The 25,655-nt window shown below is 35.7% G+C and overlaps 1 protein-coding gene across 1 annotated transcript in view; it reads left to right on the forward strand.

The window, feature by feature from the left end:
- The window catches only part of HPSE2 (heparanase 2 (inactive)), a 530,253-nt gene that overhangs the window by 307,048 nt on the left and 197,550 nt on the right, over positions 1-25,655 (forward strand). The window contains exon 5 of the mRNA XM_074339233.1: positions 14,621-14,792. Within this exon, the coding sequence (XP_074195334.1) occupies positions 14,621-14,792 (172 nt within the window). The remainder of the gene's footprint in view (positions 1-14,620; positions 14,793-25,655) is intronic.

Consider the following 25,655-nt stretch of genomic DNA (forward strand, 5'->3'; position numbering starts at 1 on the left):
CACTTAGAAGAGACCCATGTTTGGTTTAATGCTCTGCTGTTGCCATCTTGAAATTCTTACTTTTTTAGCAAGGGGATCTACATTTTCATTTTTCATAGGGCTGCACAAATTATGTAGCCAATCCTATTTAATCAGTGTGTGTGTGTGTGTGTGTGTGTGTGTGTGTGTATGTGTGTGTGAGAGAGAGAGAGAGAGAGAGAGACCTTTTATCATCCCATGAAACAGTACTCCAAGGAACACACTTTAGAGAAATATTGAGAAATATTGCCTAAATCACACTACTTTTCATAATGATTATATATATATATATATATATATATATAAAAATACATATACTATATATATATACCATACATATATGGTATATACATATAGGGTATATATATATATATATATGTGTGTGTGTGTGTATATATACACACACACACACACACCATATATGTACGGTATATATATAGTATATGTATACTATATATATATATATATATATATATATATTTTGTAGATTACATGACTAATATTAGTGAGTTGATTAATATGGGTTTTAGTTAAAATTATGGATAGTATAAATTTGAAAATATTCTGATTCTCTAATTAAAAGACATTTTAGAAAACCTTAGAATAAGACAATTGAGTCTAACAAACTAAGACTTCTCTTAAAATCACTGTAACAAGTTGAGATCAACATTTTTGTGCATGGCCTCATATATCCGTAGCTGACCCGTATTTGTTTGCAGTGCTGTGTGTGTGTGTGTGCACACACTCATGTACACATGCACGTGTGTATATTTGCCACACCCTGCAATTTGAAGTCCTCGTAATAAGATAGGAAGGAATGAGGGAAGGGATAGGAAGGGAAGAATAGTGTTCTATTTTCCTCTCTGTAGCCATTAACTGGAATGCAGCTCTGTTTTTTTCCTCTTATTCTTCCTTTCTCTCTACCTCCCCTGGAGTGGTGGAAATTTGGGGAGACTTAGGGAACAGATGGAGATCCACTGAGCTAAACTGAAGATGCTTTGGCTGTAGGGGAAGATACTGAGGTAGCCTGAGGTTTTTCATCTTCCCAAACTATCTGGGTACCATACATTCTATTGTAAAAGCAAGAGTGATGTGATCAGATTTGACTAGGAAAAATTATTACATAGTAGGCCAAGTCCTTTACTGATCTCTCCACTTCTGATTTTCTATTTTACACTCCTTGGAATTCTGTATTTTATGTTGTCTCCTCACCCACCTAACGTTCTTACCCTGCTGCAATATCAGACTCCACCCAGCTTCGCTCTCTTCTCCAAACAGAACAAAATATTCTTTAAACAGTACATTCCCCAAACAGGGCATTATACCTGTCATGAGGGACCAATTAGACATAATGTTTAAAATGGGTGCGTATAAGACAGTCAGAAGTGGTAGCGTCTCTGAGGAGCTGGAGAACACAGACTCTTCCTAAAGGCTTTGTTTGTTTTCTTTTTAAAATATTGTGCTACCTAAATAAAATTGGTTTGTAAAAATATCTCAGCTAGTTATAGATAAGCCCAGAGCAATGAAAACTTACCTACAAGTGATTGATGGGAATAATTCCTCCAGGGTTTTTGGCATCTCTGAATGTGGGAGTTTGCTAAACTAAATAAATCTTTAGTTGGTATAACTGGAGTGATTTGGGGGTGGGTGTGGGTGGAGAAAGAGTATGTGCAGCTTTCTGCACATACCCACCTATTCTAGACAATGAAGAGCCTCCCATTCCCATCCACCTCTTGCCCCCAAATTATGTGACATAGGTTGGAGATGGAGCTGATTACATTTTAAAGACGTGATTTAGTACCTTAGACACACAACACTTGATTCTCATCATCATCTTTTAAAACGTCTCTTCAGGGTTTAACAAAAACAAAGAATCATTTGTGAGAAGGAGAAAAGGCACAGTGATAAGAAAATACATAAGTATATAGATAGGAATAGATAGGAAAATAACCAAATCTATGCATTTAAAAATGTAATACAGTAGAAAATAGCTGGTAATGTTTTTATGAGCATTTCTGTCCGGGTAGATAAAGATGAGTTTGAGTTTCTAGTCAAAAAGACTAGACTTGGTCCTTTTCCACACCCCCGTCCCTTTTATTTTAAAATCTGTATTTCTATTTTTTTTTATATGACTAATAAATAGTCTACCCAACTCAACATACCTAGTAGGGTTTGAGGAAGATTTATTTTGCTGCTTCTTCTAATTCATTTCACACCTACTGATAGTTTTTCTTCTGCTAGTGAATCATATCCCGTAAGATACAGTGTATATTCTGCTCTTCCCCCTCAAAAATTATCTGTAGCTCATCCTCCTGGCTTAGACTTGTCTCTCCAAACTTTTATCAGTTTTCTTCTTTGTAACCTTATTTTGTTGGACAGAGGTAATAATTGGACCATTATATCCAGATTTAGGGAGGGACAATGAAATTGGTCGTCCCTTTATCACTCATCGTCCCATAGACCCACATCCTGTTAACAAATATTTTATCTTTAGAGCAAATCCAGCACTGGACAAACAAAAGTAGACATTTCTTTGGTTGTTTCTCCAAGAATAGCTAAACTTCAAGTAGCTCTTTTCATCTCCTTTGATATCAATGAATAGCCAGATATACCCAATATCAAAGGTGAAGGTTGCAAAAGTTTAGGATGTCAAAATCTATGAAAGAATGACTTTCTTGATGCAAGATTTTAAACTACATTTGTAGATGTTTCCTTAAATGTTATAAATTGTAAGCTCTGTATTTGATGAAGGCTAGGTGACGGTTATAGTTATTTGCATTTCTATTAATCATTGGTGAATCTAAAGTAAGAAAGACCTGTGGGTATTTTCAAGCTGGGACTCAAAACTTGGCAGTGTAAAATAAGAATTTTAGTCCAGTTCTGCTCCAGGGACATGATATTTCTTGTTTAGAGGGGTATCCTTAACAAAAATCCTCTGAAAATAATGTAGCATCTTTAACTGAAGTTTACATTATGAATTGCTCCCTAAAATAAGTGTGTTCCCCAAATAGATTAGCCCACTTCTGTGAGCAAATAAAGCGAGTGTAATTAAGTACTTAATTAGTGTCATATATTCTTCCCTATACCTTACCTATACATCCACCAATTATTCTCTTAACTGTTTTACTTATATGACTCAGTTCCCTGAAACTGGATATCTACTGAGCGATTTCATAAAATCAAATTTCTGTCCTTACAAAATTGAATTCCTTACAGATGATGATTCTGGCAGCTCAGCTTTATTTAGTCATTCATTCACTTAATATTTATTAAGCTTTTAGTCTGTGTTTGTGTGGATGAATGTACAGTGTATTTATGTATAGCCATTTATACATTTTGATTGTATACATTTGTGTATATATAACAGTTACAGCCTTGGGAAGGCCAAGCACAGGGTTGAACCACTCTGTCTTCAAACACATTGCCAATTGTTTATGTGGCTAGGTCATAGCCCAGAGCTTTAGAGAACTGTATGTTCATAGGCTAGAGTTTTAATGGTTAGGGACAGAGAAGAGAGAGAAAAAGGAGGAGCAGAAAAAGGAAGAGCAGCCCTGTAGCACAAAGAGATGAAAAACCATAAGCAGTTTCTTTACCGGCTTACTTTTCTCCTTTGCCTCTCCCTGTCTGCTTCTCACCTTCATTACCTTCATCTTCTCATTTCTTTCTCCACATGCTCCCCTCCACATACGCACTTTCATGCTATTTACTTATTCCTTCATTTAATATGTATGTACTACTGAGCACCTGCTGTGAAAAATATGCCAAGTGCTGGAGTGGGAGTTGGAGGAGGTCTTTGAAGTCCTTCTCTGCCCACTGCTGCAGCGCTTGGTAGAGCTACTGTGGTGGAGAGTGAGTACACACAACAAAGAACTCCTAGTCTCTAGGAAGTTAGTATCTACAGGTAAAGACAGGACAAACTCAAAACCACTGAACAATTAAGCCCTCCTATAAAAGAAACGGAGGAGCTTTTATAGTTAGAAAGGAGTATAGAATAAATCAGAGAAGTTGTTAAACTAACAAATAATATAGGATAAAAGTGTAAATAATGCATAAAAGTGTGGATAAATATATAGCTTACATGTATAAGCATTTAAGTTAATTATTCTTTTATTACTAAGGGAATTTAGTGGCTTGAATTACATCAATTCTTTACTTGAATTATTTGTCATAGTGGAGAACCACGTTCTCTCATGAACATGGTTTAGTGTTATAGTTTACAGTGTTTATCTGTTTAGTGTTACAATTAGATAGTTGAAGAACACATTTGTGGGATAGCTGCTACGTGTGTGGACGTTGGATGAATCGTTGATATGACCAAGATCATTTATTTTATTGTTATCACTGATATGAGTCAGGTGCAGCTGACTCTTTAAGAAACACAATAAATAATTACCACCTTCTATTCATTTCTTAAACACTCCCTTTTATTTGCTTAGAACAGGATACTATGAAAGAGAACACATCTAACTGACATTGTCCAATAGCTCTCCTGCCTGCTATCCTTAAATATTTTAAAACCCTTCCGTAACTTGTAAAAGCTAAAACAGAATCTGTTGTTCTGACTTACCTCATTGTCACACCAGTGAATTCTCTGTCCATATTAGGTTGACAAGGGACAGAAAACCTGCTATGGTCATTTTTTTGGCTTTGGGTACTAGACATGCACCCACAGTGACTGTTCACAGCATATAAGGCCAACTTCATATCTCAATTAAAAGACTGAGCCATGATTCCCACTATATGCCATTTGGGCAAAGGTAGAGCTATAGAGAGTGGTTGCCAGGACTTCCGAGGGATGGAGGGAAGGATGACTAGATGGAGCATGGGATTTGGGAGTGGGGTGAACTTATTTTCTTTCATACTGTAATGATGGATACATAATATTGTGCATTTATCAAAACCCATACAGCCCTGTAGCACAAAGAGTAAATCCTAATGTGAACCAGGGACTTGAGTTATAATAATGTATCACTATTGGTTCATCGATTGAAACAAATGTACCACACCAATGGTACCATCTACCAATGGTAGATGTTAATAACGGGAGACATTGTGTATGTGGAGGGGGAGGATGGGGTGGAAACATCTATACTATCGATAGAATTTTCTGTAAACTGAAAATTGCTCTAAAAGATAAAAACAAGGTCTATTAATTACAAAAATAGGCTATGAGCCCTGGTGTAGACCTACTACTTAGAACTATGAGTATCATTTGTTGTATTGTTTCACTTCATACTAAAGACAACACAAGAATCAGTCAAAAGAATATTCTTGGGCAGAAGATCTGAATAGACGTTTCTCCAAAGAAGAAATAGAAATGGTCAATAAACACAAAAAGATGCTCAACATCATTAGCCATCAAGGAAAAACAATCAAAACCACAATAAGATTGTACTTCACATCCACTAGGAAGGCCATAATAATAATAAAAAAAAGGAAAGTAACAACTGTTGGCAAGGTCGTAGAGAAATTGGAACCTCTCACATGCTGGTGGGAATGTAAAATAGTGCAGCCACTTTGGAAAACAGTATGGTAGTTCCTCAAAAAGTTAAACATAGAGTTACATATGACCCAGCAATTCCACTCCTAGGTATATATCTATGAGAAATGAAAACATATGTCCACACTTAACTTGTACACAAATACATAGTAGCATTATTCATAATGGCCAAAAAATGGAAACAACCCAAATGTCCATCAACTAATGAATGGATAAATAAAATGGGTATAACCATACAATGGAATATTATTTGGCCATAAAAAGGAATGAGGTACTCATACATGCTACAACGTGGATGAGCTTTGAAAAGCTTATGCTAAATGAAAGAACCCAGTCACAAAAGACCACACTGTATGATTCTGTTTATATGAAATGTTTAGAATAGGCAAGTCTAAAGAGACAGAAAGTAGATTAATGGTTGCCTATCCCAAGGGTTGACTTGGGATGAGGGGTGACTGCTGAAGAGCGTGAGATTTATTTTTGGGTTGATAAAAATCTAAAATCTGTTGTGGTGATGGTTGCACAGCTGTGTGGATATAGTTAGAACCAATGAATTATATACATTAACTTAGTGGATTGTATAGTATGTAAATTATATCTCAATACTGCTGTGCCCCCCCCCCAAAAAAAAAAGGAAAAAAGAAAATTGTGTGTTTATTTTTTTTATTTTACAGGGAATGCATATTTTGTCACTGATTGGTGACAAAAGACTTAAGAGTTATTTCCTTAGGAGGTTTACATTTGCAATTAGCAACAATATTGTCATCCTTTATTTGCATATTATTTAGTTTACATAGCACTTCCTAATACTCTTTCATTTGGATGACAAAATGCTAAATAAAGTGCCTTATGATGTAACTATTATACAGGTGAGGAAACACTGAAAAATGTGAGGTGAATTGCTAAAGGCAGCAGTAAGTGCTAAGTCTATGTCAGGAACTTGGGACTTCTAACAGAATGGGGGGGTACTTTTTCTATTACCGTTGTTTTTTTTTAATGGTAGTAAAACTTCTTAGCTTTCTTCACTTCATTAACTTTCATTCAACAGATATTTGACTACCTAGTATGTGCCAAAGGTACTGTACTAGTTTTGAGAGATGAAATGGTAAATAATAAATAAATATCCCTGCCTACATCCTGGTAGAGGAGACAGATAATAAAGAGGATTTAAAAACAGTTTATCATTATTCTTTCTCACACATTTTTGCCCTTTTGTAATTCAAACTGAATATTCAAGTTGACCCTGTTGTTTTTCTACCAATGAATTAATGTAGCCCTCCCTCCATCCCTTTCCTTGTCCCTGCCTCTCTCCCTCCCTTTCTTTCTGTTCACTTTACAATTCAGTGATCCTTAGTAAATTCACAGACTTGTACAACCATCTCCACAATACTTTTTTTAAAATTAAAGTTTATTGGGGTGACCATTGTTAGTCCATGGTCCAATTTTAAAACATTTCCATCACTCCAGAAAGCTCCCTCCTGCCTGTTCACGGTCAATCCCTGTAACCATTCCCAGTCCCAAGAAACACTAATCTGCTTTTTGTCGTTATAGATTTGTCTTTTATGGACACTTCATATAACTGGAAACATACACTATGTAATCTTGCATCTGATTTCTTTCACTTATCATGTCTTGAGGTTTATCCATATTGTAGCATATAAAGTAGTTCATTCCTTTTTACTGCTGAATAGTGTTCCAATGTATAGACGGATATCACATTTTGCTTTTCCATTCACCAGATGACAGACATTTAGATTGTTTCTACTTTTTGTCTATGATAAATAGTGCTGCTATAAACATTCATATACAAGTCTTTGTATAGATACATGCTTTCATTTCTCTTAGGAAGATATCTGGGAGGGGAGGGGTATTGCTAGTTTGTGTGGTAAATTTATGTTTATTTCTTAACAAACTGACAAACTATTTTCCAAAGTAGCTGTACTGTTTTACATGTTCACCAGTGATGTATGAGGGTTCCAGTTTTTCTACACCTTTGAAAAACACTTTATAGCGTCTGTCTTTTTGGTCATAACCATTCTAGTGGGTTTAAAGTAATATCTTAGTATGGCTGTAATTAGCACTTCTTTAGTGACAAACGATGCTGAGCATCTTTTCATGTGCTTATCACCCAGTCCTACATCTTTGGTGAAATGGCCTCTCAAAGCTTTTGTCCTTTTAATTATGTTATCTTTTCATTGAGTTGTAAGAGTTTTAAATATATTCTGGATGCAAGTTCTTTATCAAATATATGATTTGCAAGTATTTTCTCCTAGTGTATAGTTTATCATTTCATTTTTGTTATGGCATCTCTTGAAGGGCAGAAGTTTTGAATTTTGATACAATTCAATTTATCAAATTTTTATTTTATGGATCATGCTTTTGGTGTCAGAGCTTTGCCTAATCCCAGGTCACTAAGTGTTTTCTTCTGTATTTTCTTCTAAAGGTTTTAGAGTTTTTGCTCTTACATCTGGGTGTAAGATCCATTAGGAGTTTACTTTTGAGTACGGTGTGAAGCAAGAGTCTAACTTCATCTTTTTACACGGGGATATCAACTTGTCCCAGCACTTTCCCTATTAGATTCTCTTGACTTTTGTAAAAAATCAGTTGACCATAAGTGGGTTTATTTCTAGACTCTTAATTCTGTTCAATTCATCTGTATGTCTGTCCTTGTACTACATTGTCTTGATTACAAGAGCTTTATAATGAGTTTTGAAATTGGGACGTGTAAGTCCTCCACCTTTGTTCATCTTTTTCAAAATTGTTTTGGCTAGCCCAGGTATTTGTATTCTCACCTAAATTTCAGGATCAGCTTGTTAACTTCCTCAATAAAGCCTGCTGGAATTTTAATAAAGCCAGCATTGAATCTATAGATCAGTTTGGGGTGAATTGCCATCCTAACAATAGTGAGTCTTCCCATCCATGAGCATAGATTATTTCCCCATTTATTTAATTTTTAATTTCTCTCAACAATGTTTTTTTTTCAATTTTCAGCATACAAGTTTCGTACTTTTGTTAAATTCATTCTTAAGTATTTTATTCTTTTTGATGCAATTGTGAATGGAATTATTTTTTAATTTCATTTTTGTATTGTATATTGCTAGTATTTAGAAATATAATTGATTTTATATATTGATCTTTATCCTCCACCTTGCTGAATTTGTTTTTTAGATCTTGTATGTTTTCCCGCATATGTGTGAATTTTATAGGATTTTCTGTATACAGGATATGTTGTCTGAGAATGAAGGCAGCTTTACTTCTTCCGTTCCAATTCAGATGCTTTTTATTACAAATGTTGAATATAAGTGAGAAGAGCACACATCCTTGCCTGGTTCCCCATCTTAGAGGGAAAATATTCAATATTTCACCATTAAATATGACGTTTTACCATTGAGCATTTAACATTTCACTGTTAAATATATACATTATTCTTAGATATTGTTTATCAGATTAAGGAGTTTCCATTCTATTCATAGTTTGTTGGAAATGTTTATCAGGAAGGGATGTTGGATTCTGTCAAAATTTTTTTGCATCTATTGAGATTTAATGTGGTTTGGGTCTTTTATTCTATTAATATGGTAATTTATATTAGTTGGGTTTTGACATGAAACCAACCTTGTATAAATCTCACTTGGTCGTGGTTTATAATTCTGGTATATATATATAGCTAGATTCAGTTTGTAAATATTTTATTGGGGCTTTTTGATTCTATATTTATGAGGGATATTCACCTGTAGTGATGTCTTTTTCTGGCTTTGGCATCGGGAATATTAGCCTCATAAAATGAGCTGGTAACTCTTTCCTCTTCTTCCATTTTTTGGAAAAGTTTGTGAAGGATTGGTATTATTTCTTCCTTAAATATTTGATAGAACTCACCAATGAATCCATCTGGGTCTGTGCTTTCTTTGTGGAAATATTTTTAATGACTACTTCAACATCTTTTATTGTTATAGGCCTATTCAGATTTTCTATTTCTTGGGTCAGTTTTAGTAATTCGTGTCTTTCTGGAAAGGTTTTCAGTCTATATAAGTTGTCTAAATTATTGCATAAAGTTGTTCATGGTCATCCCTTATCCTTTTAATTACTGTGAGGTCCTTAGTGGTGTTCCCTTTTTCATCCCTAATTTTGGTAATCTGTGACTTCTCTTTTTTTCTTGGTCAGTCTGGCTACAGGTATTTCAATGTTGTTGATATTTGCAAAGAAACAACTTTTGCTTTCATTGATTTTCTCTATTTTTTTATATCATCAATTTCCACTCTAATTTTTATTATTTCATTCCGTCTTCTTGTTCTGTTTAGTTTTCTCTTCTTTTTCTCCTTTTTAAAGCTAGAAGCTTAGAGTATTGATTTGAGATATTTCTTCTTTTCTAATACAGAAGTCTAAGGTTATAAATGTCCCTGTAAGTACTACGGTTTGTGTGTGTGTGTGTGTTTTGTTTGTTTGTTTGTTTTCTCTAAACAACAAAAAATTCTTTTCTCACTGTTCTGGAAGTTGGAAGCCCAGGATCAAGGTATCAGCAGATCTGGTTTCTCTTGAGGCCTCTCTCCTTTTTTTTACAAATGTCCACCTTCTTGCTATGTCCTCACATGGCCTTCCCTCTTTGTGTGCTTTTCTAGCATCTCCTTATGTGTCCAAATTTCCTTTCTTAAGACTTTTTAAAGAGGAGTTTTAGGCTCACAGCAAAATTGAAAAGAAGGTACAGAGATATCTCGTGTATTCCCTGCCCCTCTACATGCATAATTTCCCCCGCTATCACTGTCCCTCATCAGAGTGGGACATTTGTTACAATTGATGAACCTGTATTAATACATGATAATCACTCAAATCCATAGTTTACCTTACGGTTCACTTTTCATGTGCACATACTATGGGTTTGGGCAAACGTATAATGACATGTACCCATCATTATGGTATACAGAGTATTTTCACTGCCCTAAAAATCCTATGTGTTCCACCTATTCAACCCTCTCTCCTCTCCCCAACCCTGGTAACCACTGATCTTTTTACTATTTCCATAGTTTTGCCTTTTCCAGAATGTCGTATAGTTGGAATCATACAGTATGTGACCTTTTCAGATTGACTTCTTTCACTTATTAATATGCATTTAGATTCTTCCATGTCTTTTCATGGCTTGATAGCTTATTTCTTTCTAGTGTTTAATAATATTCTGTTGTCTGGAAGTACCACAGTTTATTTATCCATTTACCTACAAAAGCACATGTTGATTGCCTCAAAGTTTTGGCAATTACAAATACAGCAGTTATCAATCTATGTGCAGACAAAAGTGTGGACATAAGTTTGCAACTATATTAGGTAAATAACAAGGAGCATGATTGCTGGATCTTATGGTAGGAGTATATTTGGTTTTGTTTTGTAAGAAACCTCCAAACTCTTCCAAAGTGACTATCATTCTGTATTCCCACCAGCAGTGAGTGAGAGTGCCTGGTGCTCCGCATCTAGCTAACATTTGGTGTTGTCACTATTACAGATGTTGGTTATTTTAATAGGTATGTACTGTTACTTCACTGCTGTTTTAATTTGCGTTTCCCTGATGACATATGGTGTGGAGCATCTTTTCGTGTACCTATTTGCCGCCTGTATATCTTCTTTAGTGGCTATTAAGGTCTTTGGCCCATTTTTTTAAAAATCTAGTTGTTTGTTCCTTATTGCTACATTTTAAGTGTTCTTTGTATGTTTTGGAAATCAGTTCTTTCTAACATGTGTCTTTTGTAAGTATTTTCTCGCAGTCTGTGACTTGTCTTATTCTCTTAATATTGTCTTTTGCAGAGCAGCAGTTTTCAATTTTAATGAAGACTAGATTATAAATTATTTCTTTCATGGATTGTACCTTTGGTGTCATCCCATATGCTTTTATATTTTTTCATGTTCATTCCATTAAAAATAGTTTTTAATTCTTCCTGTGATTTTTTTTTCTTTGACTCTGAATTATTTTTTTAATTTCCAAATATTTATAGATTTGTCAAATTTCTTTCTACTGAATTCTAGTTTAATTCTGTTGCAGTCACAGCACGTACATTATATGATTTTTATCCCCTTAAATATATGAGACTTGTATTATGTCCTAGCATATGGTCTACCCTGAAGGATGTTACATATGCACTAGAAGAGAATGTGTATCCTGCTGTCATTGTGTGGAGTGTTCCGTAGCCATCAATCAGGTCAAGTTAGCTGATAGTGTTAGTCAAGTTTTCTATGTCCTTGCTGATTTTCTGTCTCATTGTTCTATCCATTATTGAGAATGTGGTATGGAAGTGTCCTTCTATTGTTGAATTTTCTACTTTTCTATTTGATCAATTTTGCTTCATGTATTTTAGTGTTCTGTTGTTGGTACATATATATTTATAATTCTTATATCTTCCCTATAAATTGACGCTTAACATTATAAAATGCTCTACATTGTCTCTAGTAACACTTTTGTCTTAAAGTCTATTTTGTCTGATATTAGTATAGTCATTCCAGCTCTCTTATAGTTACTGTTTGTGTGATATGTCTTTTTCATACTTTTAGTTTCAACCTATTTGTGTCTTTGACTTTAAAGTGTGTCTCTTTAGTTGGATCTTACTTTTTCTCAGCCTGACAACTTCTGCTTAAAATTGGAGTGTTTAACTTATTTACATTTAATATAATTGTTGATGTAGTTGAATTTATGTTTATCAGCTTGTTGTTTTTCATTTCTTCCTTTCTTTCTTTCTTTCTTTCTTTCTTTCTTTCTTTCTTTCTTTCTTTCTTTCTTTTTTTCTTCCTGATCCTCTGTTTCTCCTTTACTGCCTTTTTATGCAAAACAGATATTGTCTCAGGTACCATTTTAATTTCTTTGTTTTTGTTTTGTTTCAGTTATTTTCATAGTAGTGTCTTATAATACATTTTAACTCATTGCAGTATACTTTAGAGTGGTAATAACTTAATTCCAGTTAAGTATAGAAACCTTTACTCCAATAGAATTCTATATTCCCTTCCTCTGTGTCATTATTGTTCTAAATATCACATCTTTATATGTTATAAGCCCAATAATACATTTTTCTAGTTTTTGTTTCATGCAAGTCTTACTTAAATTAGTTAAGAGTAATGAATATTTTTAACTGTCTTTTATATTTACTTATATAATTACCTTTACTGGTATTCTGTCTTCCTTTGTATGGTTTTGAGTCACCATCTGGTGTCATTTCCTTTTGACCTAAAAGACTTCCTTTTTTATTTCTTATAAGGTAGATTTTCTCATAATGAACTGTCCTTTGTTTTTCTGGGAAGGTCTAAATACTGTTTTCAGTTTGAAGGATAAAGTGCTGAATATAAAATTCTTGGTTGACTTTTTTTTTCTTTTAGCATTTTGAATATATCATCCCACTGTCTTCTGGCCTCCATTATTTCTGATATACATTCAGCTGTTAATTTCATTGTGTTCCCATATATGTGTGAAGAGTCATTTCAGTCTTAAGATTTCCATTTGACCATATTTTATAATTTCTATCTCTTTATTTATATTTGCATGTCATAATTTGTTGTTGTTGTTAAAAACTATGCATTTTAGATAATATGTTGGAGCAAGTCTGAATTCCAAATCCTCCATCCCAGAGGTTATTTTCGTAGTTTCCTTTCTGTTTGTTTAGTGACTTACCTGGACTAATTCTGTAGAGTCTGTCTCCCTTGCATTATGTACCTGCTGATATCTCTTAAGATTTTAGTTTTTTAATCATTTTTCATTTTTAAGGCCAGCTTCTTAAGGGTGGCCCATGAATCAACATACCTTAATGGTGAGACAATGATTGATCAGAGGTTGTACTTACATTGAGCCAGGAAGGCTTCCACCCTTTGCCAGTGGATCTGTATGTGGGTTGGGGAACACATTCAAAATTTAGTCCGTTTACAAGTCTGCCCAGCTTTTACTTCCTGACAAGCCTTCTTATATCTCCTTAATGAGTGTATCAGATTTTACGTTCATCTGGGAATCATGGATAGCTAGTGCCCTCTCCAGTCTTTCCTGAGCATGCACAGCCTTCCAGACTACAAGGGGTATATGAGAGCTTATCAAGGCCCACTGTGACTGTCTTATTTCCCAAGTCTCCCTGTTAAATTTCTTGTAAACCTGCTGGTCCATTGCTTGCCCCTACCAATAGCAGAACCTCAAGCTAGCCTAGATGTCTTTCTGGGACATGTGCTTCATTCCAAATCAAATTAGCCTCCAGCAGTGGAGCTGCTGGTATTTAGGACTTTCCTTGCCCCTTTAGAACTACCATGTAAGAAAAACTGAGGGAGGAGGTTTGCTCTGAATTATTTCACTCAGACACTTTGTTATTACTAAACATTAAGTTTTTTCTAACTTTATGGTACAATGACCATCTTTATGACTCTTTCCTTTCTTATCATTTGTATTAGCTTCCTAGGTCTGTCATAACAAATTATCATGATCTCAGTGGTGTAAAACAACAGAAATTTAATTTCTCATAGTTCAAGAGACCAGAAGCCTGAAATCAAAGCATTGCCATGGTTGATTCTTTCTGGAGGCTCTGAGGAAGAATCTATTCCATGCCTCTCTCCCAGCTTCTGGTAGCTGCCAGCAATCCTTCACATAGCAGTATCCCTCCAATCTTTGCTTCCATTGATATGTGGTCTTCTTCCTTATATGTCTGTGTACCTGAATCTCCCTCTCCTTTCCCTTATAAAGACACTGGTTATTGGATTTAGGGCACACCCTAATGCTGTATTACTTTATTTTAACCATTTACATCTTCGAAGACCATATTTCCAAATAAGGTCACATTCTAAAGTTCTGTGTAGACATGAATTTTGGGGTACAGTATTCAACCCAGTACACCGTTCATTATAAAGTATCATCTGAAAATCAGAATGGTCTCTCTGTGTGTGTTAGGTGGTCTTTTATAAAGATTAGTTTGAAAATGAATAGAATGGTAAGAAGGCACTTGAATTTTTTGTTGGGGTGGTTCATCAAGTTAAGCTAGCTTACACTCTCTTTTTGGTTATTTTATTCACATTGTTAAGAAAAAGGCAGAGAGATCTGTGGACAAGTAAGGGTTGGCAGAGCCTCACCCTTCTGAACTCTGACTTGCATGTCTGCTTTTAATCCAGAGCCAAATAACTATCGGACCATGCATGGCCGGGCAGTAAATGGCAGCCAGTTGGGGAAGGATTACATCCAGCTGAAGAGCCTGTTGCAGCCCATCCGGATTTACTCCAGAGCCAGCTTGTATGGCCCTAATATTGGGCGGCCCAGGAAGAACGTCATCGCCCTCCTAGATGGGTAGGTCAGATTATTTAGCAGTTCTTATAACATTGTTCATTAAATGTAATGAATTAATACATTTGCATTTTTCCTGGTTATTTCGGTCTTAAGAAGAACAGAGACTTTTTCCACAGTGATTTCCCCCACTCTAAATCAGGGATTCTCCATCAAACAGTAGAATAACCTTTCATCTCTCCAGGCCTTTCACAGTCAGCAAGAGGTGGTGGGATTGGGGAGGGACATCGCAATCTCCAGGATAGCTTGGAGGGCATGCATTGTTTCAAAAGACACATTTAATATTATAGCATTTCGTGGCATCATTTTATATTTTTTAAAAAAGCAAAATATTATCTATTCTATTTGTGTGTCTTTTTACAGAAAATAAAGCTTGACAAAACCATGGCCAATGAAGCTGGAGTAAAATGTTGAGAAACACTACAAATATTTGTAGATTAAAGCACAACTTAACCGATAGATTTGCTACTAGCAAATTCTAGAGAATTGTTTTCATGTGTGATTTATTTAATTTTGACAGAATCTGATAATCATTTTTGAAAGCATTGGTTATGGATGAAGTACTATGCTAAATGTTCTCTACCCCAGTCCTGCTGGTGGGTCAGCCCAGATTGAATAGTGGGTATAACCCATCCATGCAGGTTAGGTCCAGTTATTGCTGGGTCTGAGGAAATGTCAGAGGGAATGGCATGAGGACGGCTGAAGAGGCATGTTGAATCCAAGACCCAAAGTGGAGATGTAACTGAAGCTGCAAGGGTGGGAATATGAGCAATGAAGCTGGAAGAGTTACGAGTTAGTCTGGAACACAGTGTATGCGCCAAGGCAAAACTCTCAGCTAGGTATACTTATTTCTGCAAATTCAAAGGTGGGTAAAGTGAAGTGCACAACCCTAGTTAGGTTAGATACATGCCATGTGAACATAAACAGTATACAAGGCGAGAGAAACCTTTGGCCAACCGCCCAGATACATGGCCTTTGTGGCTTGAATGCACGTGTGACTCTCTCTTCTCCCTTTTGTGATGGCTCAGTCTTGATGTAAGCGAATGAACACAGCAGATATTACTGAAGGTTTGGAAAGGCAGAAGAATTTACATTGTAACAACATTAACAACCTGAGATTTAATTTTAGGCATTTTCCTCTTTACAAAGAATCCCAAAGTCCTGACTTCAACTGTTGTTCTTTTCCCGTTCTTCGTTTTTCTCCCCTTTTCTCTCAGAAACGTCCCCTTTTCTTGCAGAAAACTTCATGACCTTGGCCCCTACCACAAATGCAGCTCTGGAATTCTCTTTGCATACTTTCACTGAACTTTGAAAACACTCTGTGTGTGTGTGTATGTGTGTGTGTGTGTTTATGTGTGTGTGTGTGTTTATGTGTGTGTGTGCTTGTGTATGTGAGTGTATGGGATGGAAATGGAGAGACTGGTTTCATTTTATATATTATATTTAAAGGATAGGAAAAATGTGTAGAATTTCATTTTTTTGGATCATCCTTTTTATTTAATGATTTAATTAATGTAGTCTCATAGGAATGACAATGTTCCCTTAGTAGCATGACCCTGTATCAATCATTCATTCATTTTTTTAAATTTTATTTTATTAAATTTATTGGGGTGACAATTGTTAGTAAAATTACATAGATTTCAGGTGTACAATTCTGTATTACATCATCTGTAAATCCCATTGTGTGTTCATCACCCAGAGTCAGTTCTCCTTCCATCACCATATGTTCGATCCCCCTTACCCTCATCTCCCACCCCCCACCCCCCACCCCCCACCCCCCTTACCCTCTGGCAACCACTAAACTATTATCTGTGTCTATGAGTTTCTGTTTCTCATTTGTTTGTCTTAATCATTCATTCATTTTGCAAATGTTTCCTAAGTACCTAATAGGTGCTAAGTACCATGTTAAGAACTGGGTATGTAAAAATAAACAAAAACGGATACTTCTCTGCCTTTATGGGGTAAATAATATGGTAGGAGAGACATAGACATTTATCAACTAACCTTAAAACTAAGACAATATCAAGGAAAGGTACATAGCACTGCAAATGACTCCAAAAGCTGGGATTTGACTGAGTTAGGAGGTCACGGAAGGGTTCCCTTAAATAAGTGACAAATAAGAGAAAAAAAGATATTTAAAGTACAATCTAAATTAAGAGCAGACATTAACTAGACAAAGTGAGAAGTGAACAGTATCAATGTTCTTGGAAGAAAGAAAAGCATGTGCCAAGTCCCTGAGGATGGATGGCCCCACCAGGCCTAAAAAGGGCCAGGTTGGCTAAAGAAAGGTCTAGGTAGAGAAATAATTAGGAGTCATATTATATGGAGACTTATAGGCGTGGTGAAGGACTTAGAATTACTTCAAGTTGCAGTGGGAAAGATATTGAACATTTTTAAGCTGGGGAGGGAAATAATTTTATATTATACAAAAAGTATGCCGTATTTACTCTATGGAAAATTTATTGGAGAGGCAGCTGCATAGACAGAGAAAGTGAGAAGGCTGCTGCAGTAGACAGAGAACGAATGACGGGAACCTGGGCTAAGATTGCAGCAATGGAATATATTGTTGGAGGCAGAATCCAAAAGTCTGATGTATTGCATAAGTGTATGGTGATGTGACATAGGGATGTGTAAGTAGCTGGGTGGGTGGTATTATCATTTACAGAAACAGGAAGACTGAAGAAATAACTGGTTCTGGGAAGAAAATCATGACTTTAGTTTTCACGTTGTATTTATTATGCTTGAATCTAAATGGCGATATCAAGTATATCACTGAATATGAGTCAAGGGATCAAGATCTCTTCCGGGTATATTGATTTGGGAGGTCATTAGCATGCAAATGGGATTTAAGGCTATGGGAATAGAGGAGATCCTTAGAGAAAATGTGAAAAGAGAAGACACAGAGGCTTAGGAGAGAGCCCAGAGGAATTCTCACATTTAGAGATGTGAGAAAAGAGGAATGACCTTAGAAGTAAGAGGAAAGGGAGAGTTTGAGTTGTCACAGGAACCAAGAAAAGAGAGTCTTATATAAGGAGGGAGTGCTGCTAGGGGCCAGGAGGTCAAGTAACCAGAGGATAGAAAAGTAACATTAGATTTGGCCACATGCAGATTGTTGGTGACTTCGAGAAACACAGTTCAGTGGAGTGGTGGGAACAGATCACAATAGTTTGAAGAGTGAATGGGGGGTGAGAAACTCGAAACAATAATAATGACAACAACCCTTAAGATAATTTTTATTGTGAAAGAGAAGAAAAACTAAGGAAGATGTGAAGTCAAGGAAAGTCATGGCATTTTCCCCCTTTAAGGTGGGAGACAGAACAGGTTTATATGTTGATGATACTTATCCAGGAAAGAAGAGCTAGATGATACAAGAGATGGAGGACATAACCAAAGTTAGAAGTCCTTTAAATTTAGAAGAAATGGAATCCAGATGCATTGGCCTTCGTTAAATGGAAGCGTAATTCCACCAGGGTAACAGAAAGTAAGAAACAAATATTTCTCCACGTCAGAGATGAACGGGTCATACTGAGGAGACACTTCTACCCAGCACATAAGGCATAGTTAGGGCATCCCAGTTTGTGTGCCTTCTGTAAACCTGAGCCGCATATAGATGCTGTTTTGTTTTGAATGAGTCAAGACACTTGGATACAACAGTGACAGATAAAAGAAATGAGCATGTAACTGGGTGTTGTGGTGGCAAGTGTTGGGGTCCACTTCTCAAAACACCCAAAAACTAAGAGGATTCAAGAGACTAGAGAAAATCGCTTAGGGCAAGGAAAGGTGCCAGTGAGCACTTTTTTCTTTTATATGCTAGGAAAAAAAAAGAAACAAAGAAGGAGATTTATCTTTCATAATGTATATATACTAAATATACAGTGAAATATAACTTGAAACACATAAGCATTCCCAGCAACTCAACCAACAATAACAAAAATGTCAGCACTCTAAATTACCAGATCTGTAGTCTTTTCCAGTTCTCCTGGTTATACAGATAGACTTTTACAAAGTTGTGATCATTGTATATGCATCATTTTGAGTTATGTGTCTTTTACCCATTGGTTTATATTGCCCTTTTTAAAATTTTTACATAGTTCTCATATTTGTCATTCTTAATAGCAATAAAATATTCCATTGCATTAATGTACCAAAGTCTGCCTAAGCATTCCCTCATTATTGGGCATTTGAGCTGTTTCCAGTTTTTTTTGTCTGTAATATATCGCACAGCTATAAACATCTTTATACAAATAGGTTTTTTATTTCTTTTGAATTACATCCTTGGGCTGTATTCCAAAAAGTTAGGTTTCTGGGCCAAAGTATGTATATGATAATTTTTATGGCTCTTATATTTGTTGCCAGATTTCTTTTCAGAACGATTTCACCAGGTTGCGAGGTAGCAACATATTAGTGAATCTTTTCCCCCAATACTCCACAGCAATGAGTATTGTTGTTTTTATTAATTTGCTCTATTTTAAATAATGCAAGATTGTGCCTCATGGTTGTTTAAACTTGAATTCTGTTAACTACGAAAAGAACTGAACATTTTCCAAACCCTTATGTGGTCTCCTTTCCCCCATCCCAGGTTTGGATAATGACACAATAACCATTTTGCCCGAAGCGAAGATTAAGAGGCCATTTTAGATTTATTTCTCTCCTTTGTTCACATACTCCATTAGTTACTTATTAAGTTCTGTTATTTCTGACTCTCAGGAGCACTCATATCCCATCTTCTTTTCATTTTTATTTTAAACCTTATCATTTTTCCTCCTAAATGATTTCTCCATATCTAGTCTCAGACTTTATTAATTTCTCCATATAGATTTCTAAGTGATTTGTTTCTAAATGCAACATGTGGTCAAATCACTCTTGCTCACAATCCTCCCTTTTTCACATGCACCCCTCAGCTTTAGGGTCAGCTGCCTGCCTCATTGTGCAGCTAGTCAACAGCTACAGCCCCTTGTACAACCTGCCATTAGCTACATCAAAGTATATGTAAATTTGAGAAGATGACACACACTTTTTATCTTTGCACCTTTTTATCTTGTGTTGTTTTCTTTGGAATGCCACTTTCCCCCTCATTTTTCTGCTTCCCAGTAGATCTTTTCTGACATTTTCAGAAAGGATTTGTTATCACCTCCTCTGTCCTTATATGGCACTTTGTTTCTTTGTCTGATATCACACTTATCAAATTGACGAGAACTTATTTATTTACATATATGCCTCCCCTAATAGATTGTGGACTAGGATCAGGACTGGGCCTGTGTTTTATTTATTCTGTAGCCTCAAAACCTAGGAATACAGTAGGTGCCTTATAAGGGCTTATTGAATAAATACTATCTTATTCAACAACTGGCTCTAAATTCATCTGACCCCAAAACAATATGCATGCATATAATTGTGAAGTATTTCACATCATTGTATAAATACTGATTTAAATAAATTATGGTGATTTATATACATCATAATGTTTAGCTTTAGTTTTATAGGGCCAAACTAATTTTTAAGCTTTTTTTTAACTTAAGTAGCTACAGCACTAAACAGGACTATCTTTCCAGTTAGGATACAAGCTCCACTAGGACAGAGATAGAATCTTCATGTTTGTATCTTCAGGGATTAGCATGTTGCCTGGAATATGGAACGTACTTAATAAAATGCTTGTTTTATTACTTTCATTTCCTCATTCAGGAACGAGCTATTCCTAGTCATTGATTTTTATCTAAAGGATGAAGAATTGTTCTTTGGGGTTATATCAGTTTCCTCTGTTTTCCTTTTGTAAACTTTTATGCATCATCTATGTAATGACATTTTATCTTAATCTGTTGCTTTTTTTATTACTCTGAAACAAGTTTTTATTGTTTCAGAAGTTTATTTTTATTATAATCGTTCTTGTCTACTTTCTTGCTGATAATCTTTTCTGTTTCTTCCCTTACAGTTAGGATAAAGTTATTATTTCATTTCACCTAGACTTTTTTAATGTTTTAATTTCCAATGTTAGGCTTTTTTAACTTATTTGGAGTTTATTGCTATGTCTGCTCTAGAGTGAGGACTTGGTCTATTTTTCGGTGATTCAGTAGTGTCAAGAAAAGCAGATATTCTTTGAAAGCATGTTTACTAAGGCTCCATTTGAGGCCTTTAAATCATAATGAGATAAGCACTAAATTCTCTCTCAATAATATTTATTGAATGCCTATTTTTTATGTAATCATTGCTTAAGTGCTGGGTATATGTTGATGAATAAAGCCGAGAGAGCCACCGAACATAAGAAAACAAATAAATTATTGCAAATTGTGTGTAATTCTATGAAGGAAATGATCAAGGTGCCTGGGGTTAGGGGAGCTATTTGGACAAGGTGATCAGAGAAGACTTATCTGAGGAACAATTCGTTTCAGCCTAGAACAAAAGAATGAAGGTAGCAACTGTTAAAAGAGTAGAGGGAAGAAAGTCCCAGGTAGAGGTTCTAAGTTGTGTTTGTCAGTGTCCTGAATCAGAAACAAGTTTAGGGGATTTGAGGAATGGAAAGCCAGGCAGTACAGTGAGCAAAAGGAAGGGTCATCTGCAGACGAGAGATTTTTGACCGATTTCTATAAGACATTTAAACAGATGGAAGCCTGTTGACAAGTTAAGCAGAGTAAAGAAGTGGCAACCCAGAGAGCATTGGCTCTGGGAAAAGATAGCCAATCTACCTAGCAGATAAACTTAGAGTCAGGAGGGTAGGGTGAGAAAGGGGGATGGAGCCAAGGGGCTTATATGAAAGTCTATCTGCAGAGGGACTATACTCACAGCTCAACTCCCCCTCCATTACCTTAAATCCCCTTCCCTGCCCATGCAGAGCAAAGACAGATCAGTCTGTTATCTCCAAGCAAATGCCAAACCAAAACTTAGGAGCCTTCACCAAAGAAACTGAAGTAATAGCCTGGTGATGAGCTAGTATTGCTAAGATGGCGTTGCTCCTGCATAATAAAACATTGAACTAAGCATTGTGGGACACGCATACAAAAGGCTGTCTGTGCTCTCCTCTTCCTCCCTCTCTGAAGTGAAATGTGTTGGTCAACAAGCTCTGGCCACAAAATAGACATCCCACTGAATAGAGACATTTATCTAAAAAGCCCACATGTTCGACAGCTAAGAAGAATCTGTGCCTGCTACCCAGAAGAGTCTACTTAGACTACGATTTTTAAATATGAATTGATAACCAAAGATCACAAGGCATAAAAAGGAATCCAGCAGCATGAAAGAAGAAAAGCAAGATAAATAAATTTAAAAATTGACCCAAGAAGAATGATAACTCAAGAACAGAACTTTAAAAATAAAAACCTGGAATAAGTATCTTTATAAAAATATAGTAAGATATTGCACTTTTAGAGTAAAACCATATTTCTATGAAAAAAGGTACAATTAGAACAAAAAGATATTTTTTGAAACTAATATAATATAATTGCTGAAATTAAGTCCAGGAAAGGTTAGGCAATGATTGTTTTAAATACAATACTGAAAGCATAAGTGATAAAAAAATATTGATTTATTGGACCTCATCAAAATTAAGAACTTTTGTGCATCAAATGACATTATCAAGAATGTGAACGGACACACAGATTTGGGAGAAAATACTTGCAGGTCATATAACTGATAAGGGACCTGTACCCAGAATATCTGTAAAGAACTCTTACAACTCAACAATAAAAAGACAACCTATTTTTAAAATGAGAAAAAGGGAATTGAGTAGCTATTTCTCCAAAGAAGATACACAAATGATCAATAAGCACATAAAGAGATGCTCAATATCATTAGTCATCAGGGAAATGTAAGTCAAAATCCTGAGATACAACTTCACATCCAGTAGGATGGCTATAATCAAAAAGATATACAAGAACAAATATTGGATAGGATGTGGAAAAACTGGAGCCCTCCTACACTGCTGGTGGGAATGTAATATTGTGCAACAGCTTTGGAGAACAGTCTAGCAGTTACTCAAAAGGTTAAACATAGAGTTACCATATGATTCAGCCATTCCACTCCTAGGTATATACCCAAGATAAATATAAACATATGTCCACATAAAAATTTGTACACCAATATTTATAGTAGCATTATTCATAATAGCCAAAAAGTAGAAACAACCCTAATGTCCATTAGCTGATGAATGGATAAGTACAATGGAATATTATTTGACAATAAAAAGAAATGAAGTACCAATACATGTCACAACCTGGATGAACTGTGAAAACATTATGCTAAGTGAAAGAAGCCAGTCACAAAAGGCCAAATATTGCATGATTTCCTTTACATGAAACATCCAAAATAGGCAAATCTATAGAGACAAGAAGTAGATTAGTAGGTACTTAGGGCTGGTGGAGATTGTGGGGAAAGGGAAGAATGACTGCTCATGGGTATGAGGTTTCTTTTTGAAATTAAATATTTGAGAATTAGAATATATTTATGGTTGCGCAACTCTGTAAATATAATTTTAAAACTATTGAATTATATAAAGGGTAGATTATATGGTATTAAATTATATCTCCAGAAACTTTTAAAAGAAAAATCCAATAAAAGAATTGGAAAAACAAAATCAAGGAAATCTCCCCTACACAGAGCTTTAGACAGAGATAAAATATTACTGAGATGAAGAATTAATTTAGGATACCCAATAGATGTCTCATAAGAAATCCAGATCCAGAAACAAGGAAGAAAATCATGGTTACAGAAGAGAATGAAAACTTTGTCAACCTTTACAATGTAAAAGTAAAGGGACAGTTGACAGAAAATAGATGCTAGAAATGGAGAGAAGAAATAAGACGTACAGAGACTGATATCCTTATATAACAAAGGTGGAGTCAGAAACTATTGTCTAAATCATTGAAATAATAAATAGAGAGGTGGAACAGAGGAGTCCCAGTAAACCAAGCACATGGAGTTAATTCTTGGTTAGAATGACTTATGGTAGCATTTCCTTAAATGTGCTCTGGAGAATATCAGTTCTGCAGGATATTAACATTAAGTGGAGGGGGAAATAAATAAAAGGTTCCATGGTCAAGGAAGTTTGAGAAATACTGGGATATACAAATTTTCTGAAACACTTCCCGGTACCTTTAATCCATTAGTTTACATTCTGAATCTCCAAGAAGGAGATTTAGCATGCAGACGTTCTTAAATTTCTTTGATCGGAGGCTTATTTTCAGAGACCATCTTGAGGAACGAGTGTTTCACTAACCATTTTGGACCACATGGACTTGGAATACGAGCCCTGCTTTAGGTGAGGAATGGCAGGAGAGCAGACAGTAACGAAAGAATTACAATTTGGAGAACTCAGAACCTGAAGTTACTGGCCTATTTGCTTCCACTCTTGTCCTCTCCAATCTATTCACCACTCAGTTGCCAGAAAATCTTTTGCAAACATAATTCACATGATGTCAGTCACTTGCTAAAGACTCTTTAATGACTTTTCATTGCTCTTGGAATAAAATTTAATCTTACCACATCTGACAAGGCTCTACAATGAATGATCTTGGCCGCTGCCCAGCTCTTCGTTCTTATCTTCTCCAGCTTTCCTTTTTTCTTACTTTGCTCAGGCCTCACTGGCCTGGTATGTGCTAAGCTTCTCTTTGTTTGGGAGCCTTCACATATGTTCTTCTTTCTACCTAGAGTCTTCTCTCTGCTTGCCACATGGCTGGTTTCTCTCTATCCATCATAGTCCTTCTTTGAGTAACGTAGCTAAATAATTCTCTGTCAACACACTTTGTTAGTTCTCTTTATGGCATTTATCACAATGTTTAATGACCCATTTATTGTTTGTTTGTTTGTTGGTTAGCGATTATAACTCCATGAGGGTGGGAAGTATGTCTGTTATATTTACCAATGTATATTTGTATGCAGTACTTGCAAAAAGCCCGGTACATAGTAGGTGCTCAAATTTGTTAAATGAATGAATGAAGAATGAAAGTTATTTTAACATTATAGAGTTGCTAGTGGACTATTCTAATCTGATCTAAGCTAGTCAGGGCCTTTAGCTCCTGTGGTGGCCCAGAGAGCTGTGGAAAGCATTGTGATTCGGGCAAAGAGGATAAAAGCGGGAGAGAATTAGAAAGCAAACAATGGTCTTTTCCATCACAGCAGACCACATGATGTATATTATGTGCTCAATTGTCTACAAACCAGAAACTGAAAAAATTGCTTTCTTATATCCAGAATTTCTATCTTTAGTTGTGTCTAACTACCAATACTTCTACTAAGTGCCTAATGATGACCTACAGACTCCACTAACTCAAACATAGATAGCAATGAAGGTTGTATGGGGGGATAAGGATGGAAACATCATAGGCTCCCATTATGACTTTTGTGGGCCATAGGCATTTTTTAACTTCATGGGTCTCTTCCTCCATAAAGACATATTAAAACAACAGCCTTCTGTGTTTGACTATAGTGAATCAATAGAGCAGGATTGGCGGAGAAAAAAAAAGCAGGATGGAGAAGAGCATGCACTTTGGAACTAGATGAGACCCAGGTTAGCTACTAGCTAGAACATCTTGCAGAGTTATTTAATCTCTCTAAAGCCTCAGTGTCCTCATCTGTAAAATGGGACTAATGAAATTACTTATTTCTTAGGCTTGTTGTAAAGTTAAATGAGGTAATGAATTTAAAGAGCAGTTCCTGGTACAATTGACACTGTTGTTAAGGGTAACAAGTGTATTTCAAAGACAAAAAAGCATTGCATGTGACTTGATGTAGCCTTCTAAGCACTTCAGAGAATTGAGTGAGGATAGAAACTAGAAAGATTAGCTACAATTACATATTAGTGTAATGAAGGTGATCACAACTCTACCTCCTGCCTAGAAACCTGCTTACACCACATTCTAGTTTGTAATGGGAAGATGC

This window comes from Rhinolophus sinicus, linkage group LG07 (assembly GCF_036562045.2).
Source record: "Rhinolophus sinicus isolate RSC01 linkage group LG07, ASM3656204v1, whole genome shotgun sequence".
In the NCBI taxonomy this organism is placed as follows: domain Eukaryota; kingdom Metazoa; phylum Chordata; class Mammalia; order Chiroptera; family Rhinolophidae; genus Rhinolophus; species Rhinolophus sinicus.